The sequence below is a fragment of the Styela clava genome, chromosome 12 (assembly GCF_964204865.1).
Source record: "Styela clava chromosome 12, kaStyClav1.hap1.2, whole genome shotgun sequence".
Classification (NCBI taxonomy): Eukaryota; Metazoa; Chordata; class Ascidiacea; order Stolidobranchia; family Styelidae; genus Styela; species Styela clava.
The window spans coordinates 19750063-19764047 of record NC_135261.1 but is presented as its reverse complement, the minus strand read 5'-3'; the positions used below and the strand labels follow the sequence as shown (position 1 = coordinate 19764047).

Sequence of the window (13985 nt, the reverse complement as noted above, 5' to 3'; positions counted from 1 at the left end):
AGAATTACATTTATTTAATTGATTTATTCTTGACTGATTTTTCAGAACCAACTAAACCTTGTCAACCAAACCCATGTTTGAATGGCGGAAGATGCACACCAGATGGTTTTGGTGGATACAGTTGTGCTTGCTTCAGATTTTATTCAGGCAAAAATTGTGAAATTGGTTAGTACTCAATATCTCTGTTTTTTTTTTGTTTATTAAATATATTAAGTACAATACAAAAACACTGGGTAGGAATTCCGGAAAGATGCCAAAATCTCAAATTGGATTTAGACATGAGATTAAGTCTTGTGCAGTCTAACTCGTGGCATGGAATCCATGTCGAATGAAACAATCTGATATAGTGACATAATTTGTCTCTTATGATCTATCATACACTTCGTAGATTAACATAATATTGTTGATTTTGAGCTAAAATGGTCTTATTTTTGTACCTTTCACCTTATATTTCCACTGGCGTCTAGGTCTAGCATAATCAATTTTAAATAAAAACAGAGTTACTGTAAATCACTCTTTTTTTGATGGCAGAACCTGTCACATGCACTTCAACCATTTACAAGGACTGCCGAATGTTTATATTGATTTGTTCTTGTGTTTCCATTTCACTTCATTTATGTGTTTTTATATCATATTTGGCTGAGCAATTTTTAATATACAGATTTACTTTATTAGACTATGTTCGCCTCTTTGTTTTCTTTTCAACTCGTTTACTTGTTTGTGATTTTTTGTGTTCTGTGTTTCCATTTTTTTAGCAGAGAAGTAAATTTATAGTAGGATTGATTTATTCTCAAATGACCTTTCAGAACCAATTCAACCTTGTCAACCAAACCCATGTTTAAACGGCGGAAGATGCACACCGGATGGTGAGAGTGGATACAGTTGCGCTTGCTTCAGACTTTATTCAGGCAAAAACTGTGAAATTGGTTAGTACTTGCTTTCTTTATGTCATTTTGCTTATTAAAAAAAATGAAATACAATATAAAGATATTGGGTAGGAATTCGGGAAAGTTGATACCCTCTCAAATTAGATTAAGTAATGTAAATAAAAATGATAACATATGTAATCTCACACTGTGTCATGGAATATATGTCAAAAGAAACGGTCTGATATAGTGGTAGCTATATAATCTGTTTTCTATAATATATTTGTATTCAACTTTTGTTGTTTATACTTGAAATATTCCAAGTCCTCTGATTATTTTCATGCAAGAATGGTTAATTTTATTGAAATATCTAATGCGCATTTCTCTAGTTATGCTAGATTAAAATAGCGAAATTGAGTGAAACTCAAAAAATATTTTTGAATCATTTCATCATGTCACAAATATTTTATATCTGATTAATTAAAACCACGTTGTTTTAAGTTACCGAAATCTTGTAGATTTTTAACCAGAATCTCCTTTTAATCATATATTTCCTTTGTCGATTAGCATTTGGAATGAACAGTCTTAAAAAATATAGAGTTGATGTAATGCTTTTTTTCTTTATTTTGGCGCCAGATACCGTCACATGCTTTTTTTTCACTCCCACTCACAACAGTCGCCTATGTTTTTGTAATAATTAGAAGTCATTTGTTTCCATTTCACTCATTTTTTCTGATTTTTTTTTTAGGTCTAAATGGTTCAGCTCTAATTTATATACAGTTATAATAATTTCAGGCCACCCTGTCTTATTTTTTTTTCTTTGCCTCATTGACTTGTTTGTAATTTTTTTGTTTTGTGTTTCCATTTTTTATGACAGAGAATTACATTTATTTAATTGATTTATTCTTGAATGATTTTTCAGAACCAACTAAACCTTGTCAACCAAACCCATGTTTGAATGGCGGAAGATGCACACCAGATGGTTTTGGTGGATACAGTTGTGCTTGCTTCAGACTTTATTCAGGCAAAAATTGTGAAATTGGTTAGTACTCAATATATCTGTTTCATTTTGTTTATTGAATAAATTAAGTACAATACAAAAACATTGGGTAGGAATTCCGGAAAGATGCCAAAATCTCAAATTGGATTTAGACATGAGATTAAAATAGACGTCTTGTGCAATCTAACTCGTGGCATGGAATCCATGTCAAATGAAACAATCTGATATAGCGACATATTTTGTCTCTTACGATCTATCATACACTTCGTACATTAACATAATATTGTTGATTTTGAGCTAAAATGGTCTTATTTTTGTACCTTTCACCTTATATTTTCACTGACGTCTAGGTCTAAAATAATCAATTTAAAATAAAAACAGAGTTACTGTAAATCACTCTTTTTTTGATGCCAGAACCTGTCACATGCACTTCAACTATTTACAAGGACTGCCGAATGTTTATATTGATTTGTTCTTGTGTTACCATTTCACTTCATTTATGTGTTTTTATATCATATTTGGCTGAGCACTTTTTAATATACAGATTTACTTTATTAGACTATGCTCGACTCTTTGTTTTTTTTTCAACTCGTTTACTTGTTTGTGATTTTTTTGTGTTCTGTGTTTTCATTTTTTTTCGCAGAGAAGTAAATTTATAGTAGGATTGATTTATTCTCAAATGATTTTTCAGAACCAATTCAACCTTGTCAACCAAACCCATGTTTAAACGGCGGAAGATGCACACCGGATGGTGAGAGTGGATACAGTTGTGCTTGCTTCAGACTTTATTCAGGCAAAAACTGTGAAATTGGTTAGTACTTGCTTTCTTTATCTCATTTTGCTTATTAAAAAAATGAAACACAATATGAAAATATTGCGTAGGAATTCAAGAAAGTTGATACCCTCTTAAATTAGATTAAGTGATGTAATTAAAAATGATAACATATGTAATCTCACACTGTGTAATGGGATATATGTCACAAGAAACAGCCTGATATAGTGGTAGCTATATAATCTGTTTTCTATAATATATTTGTATTCGAATTTTGTTGTTTATACTTGAAATATTCCAAGTCCTCTGATTATTTTCATGCAAGAATGGTTAATTTTATTGAAATAACTATTGTGCATTTCTCTAGTTATGTTAGATTAAAATAGCGAAATTGAGTGAAACTCAAAAATATTTTTGAATCATTTCATCATGTCACAAATATTTCATATCTGATTAATTAAAACCACGTTTTTTTAAGTTACCAAAATCTTGTAAATTTTTAACCAGAATCTCCTTTTAATCATATATTTCCTTTGTCGATTAGCATCTGGAATGAACAGTCTTAAAAATATAGAGTTGATGTAAATCTTTTTTTTCTTTATTTTGACGCCAGATACCGTCACATGCTTTTTTTTCACTCCCACTCACAACAGTCGCCTATGTTTTTGTAATAATTATAAGTCATTTATTTCCATTTCACTCATTTTTTCTGATTTTTTTTTTTTAGGTCTAAATGGTTCAGCACTAATTTATATACAGTTATAATAACTTCAGGCCACCCTGTCTTATTTTTTTTCATTGCCTCATTGACTTGTTTGTAATTTTTTTTGTTTTGTGTTTCCATTTTTTATGACAGAGAATTACATTTATTTAATTGATATTTTCTTGAATGATTTTTCAGAACCAACTAAACCTTGTCAACCAAACCCATGTTTGAATGGCGGAAGATGCTCACCAGATGGTTTTGGTGGATACAGTTGTGCTTGCCTCAGACTTTATTCAGGCAAAAATTGTGAAATTGGTTAGTACTCAATATCTCTGTTTTATTTTGTTTATTGAATAAATTAAGTACAATACAAAAACACTGGGTAGGAATTCCGGAAAGATGCCAAAAAGCTCAAATTGATTTAGACATGAGATTAAAATAGAGGTCTTGTGCAAACTAACTCGTGGCATGGAATCTATGTCAAATGAAACAATCTGATAAAGGGACATAATCTGTCTATTATGATCTATCATACACTTCTACATTAACATAAAGTTGTTGACTTTGAGCTAAAATGGTGTTATTTTTATAGCTTCCACGTTCCACCATATATTTCCTCTGACATATACGTCTAGAATAATCAATTTAAAATAAAAATAGATTTACTGTGTATCACTCTTTTTCGATGGCAGAACCTGTCACGTGCACTTCAACTATTTACAAGGACTGCCGAATGTTTATATTGATTTGTTTTTGTGTTACCATTTCACTTCATTTATGTGTTTTTATATCGTATTTGGCTGAGCACTTTTTAATATACAGATTTACTTTATTAGACTATGCTCGACTCTTTGTTTTCTTTTCAACTCGTTTACTTGTTTGTGATTTTTTTGTGTTCTGTGTTTCCATTTTTTTTAGCACAGAAGTAAATTTATAGTAGGATTGATTTATTCTCAAATGATTTTTCAGAACCAATTCAACCTTGTCAACCAAACCCATGTTTAAACGGCGGAAGATGCACACCGGATGGTGAGAGTGGATACAGTTGTGCTTGCTTCAGACATTATTCAGGCAAAAACTGTGAAATTGGTTAGTACTTGCTGTCTTTATGTCATTTTGCTTATTAAAAAAATGAAACACAATATAAAAATATTGGGTAGGAATTCGGGAAAGTTGATACCCTCTCAAATTAGATTAAGTGATGTAATTAAAAATGATAACATATGTAATCTCACACTGTGTCATGGGATATATGTCAAAAGAAACAGTCTGATATAGTGGTAGCTGTATAATCTGTTTTCTATAATATATTTGTATTCAAATTTTGTTGTTTATACTTGAAATATTCCAAGTCCTCTGATTATTTTCATGCAAGAATGGTTAATTTTATTGAAATAACTATTGTGCATTTCTCTATTTATGCTAGATTAAAATAGCGAAATTGAGTGAAACTCAAAAATATTTTTGAATCATTTCATCATGTCACAAATATTTTATATCTGATTAATTGAAACTACTTTTTTTAAGTTACCAAAATCTTGTAGATTTTTAATCAGAATCTCCTTCTCATCATATATTTTCTTTGTCGATTAGCATCTGGAATAAACAGTCTTAAAAAATATAGAGTTAATGTAAATCTTTTTGCTTTATTTTGAGGCCAGATACCACCACACGCTTTTATTTCGCACCCACTCACAACAGTCGTCTATGATTTTGTAATAATTAGAAGTCTTTTATTTCCATTTCACTCATTTTCTTGATTCTTTTTCTATTAGGCCTGAGTGGTTAAGCACTTATTTATATACAGTAATAATAATTGTAGGCCACCCTGTCTTCTTTTTTTCTCTTCGCCTCGTTGACTTGTTTGTAATTTTTTTTGTTTTGTGTTTCAATTTATATGGCAGAGAATTACATTTATTTAATTGATTTATTCTTGAATGATTTTTCAGAACCAACTAAACCTTGTCAACCAAACCCATGTTTGAATGGTGGAAGATGCACACCAGATGGTTTTGGTGGATACAGTTGTGCTTGCTTCAGACTATATTCAGGCAAAAATTGTGAAATTGGTTAGTACTTGATATCTCTGTTTTATTTTGTTTATTGAATGAATTAAGTACATTACAAAAACACTGGGTAGGAATTCCGGAAAGATGCCAAAATCTCAAATTTAATTCAGACATGAGATAAAAATAGACGTCTTGTGCAATCTAACTCATGGCATGGAATCCATGTCAAATGAGACAATCTGATATAGCGACATAATCTGTCACCTATGATGTATCATACACTTCGTACTTTAACATAAAGTTGTTGATTTTAAGCTAAAATGGTCTTATTTTGGTACCTTTCATCTTATATTTCCACTGACGTCTACGTCTAGAATAATCAATTTAAAATAAAAATAGAGTTACTGTAGATCACTCTTTTTTTGATGACAGAACCTGTCACATGCACTTCAACTATTTACAAGGACTGCTTGAATGTTTATATTGATTTGTTTTCGTGTTTCCATTTCACTTCATTTATGTGTTTTTATATCATATTTGGCTGAGCACTTTTTAATTTACAGATTTACTTTATTAGACTATGCTCGCCTCTTTGTTTTATTTTTAACTCGTTTACTTGTTTGTGATTTTTTTGTGTTCTGTGTTTCCATTTTTTTTAGCAAAGAAGTAAATTTATAGCAGGATTGATTTATTCTCAAATGACTTTTCAGAACCAACCAAACCTTGTCAACCAAACCCATGTTTAAACGGCGGAAGATGCTCACCAGATGGTGAGGGTGGTTACAGTTGTGCTTGCTTCAGACTTTATTCAGGCAAAAACTGTGAAATTGGTTAGTACTTGCTTTCTTTATATGTCATTTGATTTATTAAATTAATGAAACACAATACAAAAACACTGGGTGGGAATACTGTAAAGTTGATACTCCCTCAAAAAATGGGGCAAGTAATGTAATTAAAAATTATAACATATGCAATCTCACACTGTGTCATGGTATATATGTCAAATGAAACAGTCTGATATAGTCGTAGCTATATTATGTGTTTTCTATAATATATTTGTATTTAAATTTTGTTGTTTATACTTAAAATGTTCCAAGTCCTCTGATTATTTTCATGCAAGAATGGTTAATTTTGTTGAAATTTCTAATGTGCATTTCTCTAGTTATGCTAGATTAAAATGGCAAAATTGAGTGAAACTCAAAAATATTTTTGAATCATTTCATCATGTCACAAATATTTTATATCTGATTAATTGAAACTACTTTTTTTAAGTTACCAAAATCTTGTAGATTTTTAATCAGAATCTCCTTCTCATCATATATTTTTTTTGTCGATTAGCATCTGGAATGAACAGTCTTAAAAAATAAAGAGTTAATGTAAATCTTTTTGCTTTATTTTGAGGCCAGATACCGCCACACGCTTTTTTTTCGCACCCACTCACAACAGTCGTCTATGTTTTTGTAATAATTAGAAGTCATTTATTTCCATTTCACTCATCTCATGTGATTTATTTTAGGCCTGAGTGGATAAGCACTTATTTATATACAGTAATAATAATTTTAGGCAACCCTGTCTTCTTTTTTTCTTTTCGCCTTGTTGACTTTTTTGCAATTTTTTTTGTTTTGTGTTTTCATTTTTATTGCAGAGAATTACATTTATATAATTGATTTGTTCTTGAATGATTTTTCAGAACCAACTAAACCTTGTCAACCAAACCCATGTTTGAATGGCGGAAGATGCACACCAGATGGTTTTGGTGGATACAGTTGTGCTTGCTTCAGACTATATTCTGGCAAAAATTGTGAAATTGGTTAGTACTTGATATCTCTGTTTTATTTTGTTTATTGAATAAATTAGGTTCAATACAAAAACACTGGGTAGGAATTCCGGAATGATGCCAAAATCTCAAATTGGATTTAGACATGAGATTAAGCTAGACGTTTTGTGCAATCTAACTGGTGGCATGGAATCCATGTCAAATGAGACAATTTGATATAGCGACATGATCTGTCCCCTATAATCTATCATACACTCCGTACATTAACATAAAGTTGTTGATTTTAAGCTAAAATGGTCCTATTTTTGTACCTTTCATCTTATATTTCCACTGACGTCTATGTCTAGAATAATTAATTTAAAATAAATATAGAGTAACTGTAGATCACTCTTTTTTTGATGGCAGAACCTGTCACATGCACTGCAACTATTTACAAGGACTGCCTGGATGTTTATAATGATTTGTTCTTGTGTTTCCATTTCACTTAATTTATGTGTTTTTATATAATATTTGGCTGAGCACTATTTAATATATAGATTTACTTTATTAGACTATGCTCGCCTCTTCGTTTTCTTTTCAACTCGTTTACTTGTTTGTGATTTTTTTGTGTTCTGTGTTTCCATTTTTTTTAGCAGAGAAGTAAATTTATAGTAGGATTGATTTATTATCAAATGATTTTTCAGAACCAACTAAACCTTGTCAACCAAACCCATGTTTAAACGGCGGAAGATGCTCACCAGATGGTGAGGGTGGTTACAGTTGTGCTTGCTTCAGACTTTATTCAGGCAAAATCTGTGAAATTGGTTAGTACTTGCTTTCTTTATATGTCATTTTGTCATTAAATTAATGAAGCACAATACAAAAAAAACTGGGTAGGAATATGGTAAATTTGATACCTCCTTAAATTAGGTCAAGTAATGTAATTGAAAATTACAACATATGCAATCTCACACTGTGTCATGGAATATATGTCAAATGAAACAGTCTGATATAGTCGTAGCTGTATAATCTGTTTTCTATAATGTATTTGTATTTAAATTTGGTTGTTTATACTTGAAATGTTCCAAGACCTCTGATTATTTTCATGCAAGAATGGTTAATTTTATTGAAATATCTAATGCGCATTTCTCTAGTTATGCTAGGTTAAAATGGCGAAATTGCGTGAAACTCAAAAATATTTTTGAATCATTTCATCATGTCACAAATATTTTATATCTGATTAATTGAAACTACTTTTTTTAAGTTACCAAAATCTTGTAGATTTTTAATCAGAATCTCCTTCTCATCATATATTTTCTTTGTCGATTAGCATCTGGAATGAACAGTCTTAAAAAATATAGAGTTAATGTAAATCTTTTTACTTTATTTTGAGGCCAGATACCACCACACGCTTTTTTTCGCACCCACTCACAACAGTCGTCTATGTTTTTGTAATAATTAGAAGTCTTTTATTTCCATTTCACTCATTTTCTTGATTCTTTTTCTATTAGGCCTGAGTGGTTGGGCACTTAATTATATACAGTAATAATAATTTTAGGCCACCCTGTCTTCTTTTTTTCTCTTCGCCTCGTTGACTTGTTTGTAATTTTTTTTGTTTTGTATTTCCATTTATATGGCAGAGAATTACATTTATTTAATTGATTTATTCTTGAATGTTTTTTCAGAACCAACTAAACCTTGTCAACCAAACCCATGTTTGAATGGTGGAAAATGCACACCAGATGGTTTTGGTGGATACAGTTGCGCTTGCTTCAGACTATATTCTGGCAAAAATTGTGAAATTGGTTAGTACTTGATATCTCTGTTTTATTTTGTTTATTGAATATATTAAGTACAATACAAAAACACTGGGTAGGAATTCCGTAAAGATGCCAAAATCTCAAATTTAATTTAGACATGAGATAAAAATAGACGTCTTGTGCAACCTAACTCATGGCATGGAATCCATGTCAAATGAGACAATCTGATATAGCGACATAATCTGTCACCTATGATGTATCATACACTTCGTACTTTAACATAAAGTTGTTGATTTTAAGCTAAAATGGTCTTATTTTTGTACCTTTCATCTTATATTTCCACTGACGTCTACGTCTAGAATAATCAATTTAAAATAAAAATAGAGTTACTGTAGATCACTCTTTTTTTGATGACAGAACCTGTCACATGCACTTTAACTATTTATAAGGAATGCCTGAATGTTTATATTGATTTGTTCTCGTGTTTCCATTTCACTTCATTTATGTGTTTTTATATCATATTTGGCTGAGCACTTTTTAATATACAGATTTACTTTATTAGACTATGCTCGCCTCTTTGTTTTCTTTTCAACTCGTTTACTTGTTTGTGATTTTTTTGTGTTCTGTGTTTTCAATTTTTTTAGCAAAGAAGTAAATTTATAGCAGGTGTGATTTATTCTCAAATGATTTTTCAGAACCAACCAAACCTTGTCAACCAAACCCATGTTTAAACGGCGGAAGATGCTCACCAGATGGTGAGGGTGGTTACAGTTGTGCTTGCTTCAGACTTTATTCAGGCAAAAACTGTGAAATTGGTTAGTACTTGCTTTCTTTATATGTCATTTGATTTATTAAATTAATGAAGCACAATACAAAAACACTGGGTGGGAATACTGTAAAGTTGATACTCCCTCAAAAAATGGGGCAAGTAATGTAATTAAAAATTATAACATATGCAATCTCACACTGTGTCATGGAATATATGTCAAATGAAACAGTCTGATATAGTCGTAGCTATATAGTGTGTTTTCTATAATATATTTGTATTTAAATTTTATTGTTTATACTTAAAATGTTCCAAGTCCTCTGATTATTTTCATGCAAGAATGGTTAATTTTGTTGAAATATCTAATGTGCATTTCTCTAGTTATGCTAGATTAAAATGGCAAAATTGAGTGAAACTCAAAAATATTTTTGAATCATTTCATCATGTCACAAATATTTTATATCTGATTAATTGAAACTACTTTTTTTAAGTTACCAAAATCTTGTAGATTTTTAATCAGAATCTCCTTCTCATCATATATTTTTTTGTCGATTAGCATCTGGAATGAACAGTCTTAAAAAATATAGAGTTAATGTAAATCTTTTTGCTTTATTTTGAGGCCAGATACCGCCTCACGCTTTTTTTTTGCACCCACTCACAACAGTCGTCTATGTTTTTGTAATAATTAGAAGTCATTTATTTCCATTTCACTCATTTCATGTGATTTATTTTCTATTAGGCCTGAGTGGTTAAGCACTTATTTATATACAGTAATAATAATTTTAGGCAACCCTGTCTTCTTTTTTTCTTTTCGCCTTGTTGACTTTTTTGCAATTTTTTTTGTTTTGTGTTTTCATTTTTATTGCAGAGAATTACATTTATATAATTGATTTGTTCTTGAATGATTTTTCAGAACCAACTAAACCTTGTCAACCAAACCCATGTTTGAATGGCGGAAGATGCACACCAGATGGTTTTGGTGGATACAGTTGTGCTTGCTTCAGACTATATTCTGGCAAAAATTGTGAAATTGGTTAGTACTTGATATCTCTGTTTTATTTTGTTTATTGAATAAATTAGGTTCAATACAAAAACACTGGGTAGGAATTCCGGAAAGATGCCAGAATCTCGAATTGGATTTAGACATGAGATTAAGCTAGACGTTTTGTGCAATCTAACTGGTGGCATGGAATCCATGTCAAATGAGACAATTTGATATAGCGACATGATCTGTCCCCTATAATCTATCATACACTTCGTACATTAACATAAAGATGTTGATTTTAAGCTAAAATGGTCTTATTTTTGTACCTTTCATCTTATATTTCCACTGACGTCTATGTCTAGAATAATTAATTTAAAATAAATATAGAGTAACTGTAGATCACTCTTTTTTTGATGGCAGAACCTGTCACATGCACTGCAACTATTTACAAGGACTGCCTGGATGTTTATAATGATTTGTTCTTGTGTTTCCATTTCACTTAATTTATGTGTTTTTATATAATATTTGGCTGAGCACTATTTAATGTACAGATTTACTTTATTAGACTATGCTCGCCTCTTTGTTTTCTTTTCAACTCGTTTACTTGTTTGTGATTTTTTTGTGTTCTGTGTTTCCATTTTTTTTGGCAGAGAAGTAAATTTATAGTAGGATTGATTTATTCTCAAATGATTTTTCAGAACCAACTAAACCTTGTCAACCAAACCCATGTTTAAACGGCGGAAGATGCTCACCAGATGGTGAGGGTGGTTACAGTTGTGCTTGCTTCAGACTTCATTCAGGCAAAAACTGTGAAATTGGTTAGTACTTGCTTTCTTTATATTTCATTTTGTTCATTAAATTAATGGAGCACAATACAAAAAAAACTGGGTAGGAATATGGTAAATTTGATACCTGCTTATATTAGGTCAAGTAATGTAATTGAAAATTACAACATATGCAATCTCACACTGTGTCATGGAATATATGTCAAATGAAACAGTCTAATATAGTCGTAGCTGTATAATCTGTTTTCTATAATGTATTTGTATTTAAATTTGGTTGTTTATACTTGAAATGTTCCAAGTCCTCTGATTATTTTCATGCAAGAATGGTTAATTTTATTGAAATATCTAATGCGCATTTCTCTAGTTATGCTAGGTTAAAATGGCGAAATTGCGTGAAACTCAAAAATATTTTTGAATCATTTCATCATGTCACAAATATTTTATATCTGATTAATTGAAACTACTTTTTTTAAGTTACCAAAATCTTGTAGATTTTTAATCAGAATCTCCTTCTCATCATATATTTTCTTTGTCGATTAGCATCTGGAATGAACAGTCTTAAAAAATATAGAGTTAATGTAAATCTTTTTGCTTTATTTTGAGGCCAGATACCGCCACACGCTTTTTTTCGCACCCACTCACAACAGTCGTCTATGTTTTTGTAATAATTAGAAGTCTTTTATTTCCATTTCACTCATTTTCTTGATTCTTTTTCTATTAGGCCTGAGTGGTTGGGCACTTAATTATATACAGTAATAATAATTTTAGGCCACCCTGTCTTCTTTTTTTCTCTTCGCCTCGTTGACTTGTTTGTAATTTTTTTTGTTTTGTGTTTCCATTTATATGGCAGACAATTACATTTATTTAATTGATTTATTCTTGAATGTTTTTTCAGAACCAACTAAACCTTGTCAACCAAACCCATGTTTGAATGGTGGAAAATGCACACCAGATGGTTTTGGTGGATACAGTTGCGCTTGCTTCAGACTATATTCTGGCAAAAATTGTGAAATTGGTTAGTACTTGATATCTCTGTTTTATTTTGTTTATTGAATATATTAAGTACAATACAAAAACACTGGGTAGGAATTCCGTAAAGATGCCAAAATCTCAAATTTAATTTAGACATGAGATAAAAATAGACGTCTTGTGCAACCTAACTCATGGCATGGAATCCATGTCAAATGAGACAATCTGATATAGCGACATAATCTGTCACCTATGATGTATCATACACTTCGTACATTAACATAAAGTTGTTGATTTTAAGCTAAAATGGTCTTATTTTTGTACCTTTCACCTTTTATTTCCACTGACGTCTGCGTCTAGAATGATCAATTTAAGATAAAAATAGAGTAACTGTAGATCACTCTTTTTTGATGGCAGAACCTGTCACATGCACTGCAACTATTTACAATGACTGCCTGGATGTTTATAATGATTTTTTCTTGTGTTTCCATTTCACTTCATTTATGTGTTTTTATATAATATTTGGCTGAGCACTTTTTAATATATAGATTTACTTTATTAGACTATGCTTGCCTCTTTGTTTTCTTTTCAACTCGTTTACTTGTTTGTGAGTTTTTGTGTTCTGTGTTTCCATTTTATTTAGCAGAGAAGTAAATTTATAGTAGGATTGATTTATTCTCAAATGATTTTTCAGAACCAACTAAACCTTGTCAACCAAACCCATGTTTAAACGGCGGAAGATGCACACCAGATGGTGAGAGTGGATACAGTTGTGCTTGCTTCAGACTTTATTCAGGCAAAAACTGTGAAATTGGTTAGTACTTGCTTTCTTTATGTCATTTTGTTCATTAAATTAATTAAACACAATACAAAAAACTTGGTAGGAATTCGGGGAAAGTTGACACCCCCTCAAATTAGGTTAAGTAATGTAATTAAAAATTACAACATATGCAATCTCACACTGTGTCATGGAATATATGTCAAATAAAACACTCTGATATAGTCGTAGCTATATAATCTGTTTTCTATAATATATTTGTATTTAAATTTGGTTGTTTATACGTGAAATGTTTCAAGTCCTCTGATTATACTCATGCAAGAATGGTTAATTTTATTGTAATAACTATTGTGCATTTCTCTATTTATACTAGATTAAAATAGCGTAATTGGGTGAAACTCGGAAATATTTTTGAATCATTTCATCATGTCACAAATATTTTATATCTGATTAATTAAAACCACATTTTTTAAGTTACCAAAATCTTGTAGATTTTTAACCAGAATCTCCTTTTTATCATATATTTCTTTTGTCAATTAGCGTCTGGAATGAACAGTCTAAAAAAATATAGATTTGATGTAAATCTTTTTGCTTTATTTTGAAACCAGATTTCGTCACATGCTTTTTTCGCACCTACTCACAACAGTCGTCTATGTTTTTGTAATAATTAGAAGTCTTTTATTTCCATTTCACTCATTTTCTTGATTCTTTTTCTATTAGGCCTGAGTGGTTGGGCACTCAATAATATACAGTCATATTAATTTTAGGCCATCCTGTCTTCTTTTTTTCTCTTCGCCTCGTTGACTTGTTTGTAATTTTTTTGTTTTGTATTT

The 13985-nt window shown here is 30.6% G+C and overlaps 1 protein-coding gene across 1 annotated transcript in view; it reads left to right on the top strand.

Moving 5' to 3' along the window:
- Positions 1–13985, top strand: part of LOC144411654 (IgGFc-binding protein-like) — a 93946-nt gene that overhangs the window by 776 nt on the left and 79185 nt on the right. Inside the window, exons 2-17 of the mRNA XM_078118632.1 lie at positions 46–165; positions 807–926; positions 1789–1908; positions 2558–2677; positions 3540–3659; positions 4314–4433; positions 5294–5413; positions 6064–6183; positions 7044–7163; positions 7814–7933; positions 8795–8914; positions 9565–9684; positions 10549–10668; positions 11319–11438; positions 12301–12420; positions 13069–13188. Coding sequence (XP_077974758.1) covers positions 46–165; positions 807–926; positions 1789–1908; positions 2558–2677; positions 3540–3659; positions 4314–4433; positions 5294–5413; positions 6064–6183; positions 7044–7163; positions 7814–7933; positions 8795–8914; positions 9565–9684; positions 10549–10668; positions 11319–11438; positions 12301–12420; positions 13069–13188 — 1920 coding nt within the window. The remainder of the gene's footprint in view (positions 1–45; positions 166–806; positions 927–1788; positions 1909–2557; positions 2678–3539; positions 3660–4313; positions 4434–5293; positions 5414–6063; positions 6184–7043; positions 7164–7813; positions 7934–8794; positions 8915–9564; positions 9685–10548; positions 10669–11318; positions 11439–12300; positions 12421–13068; positions 13189–13985) is intronic.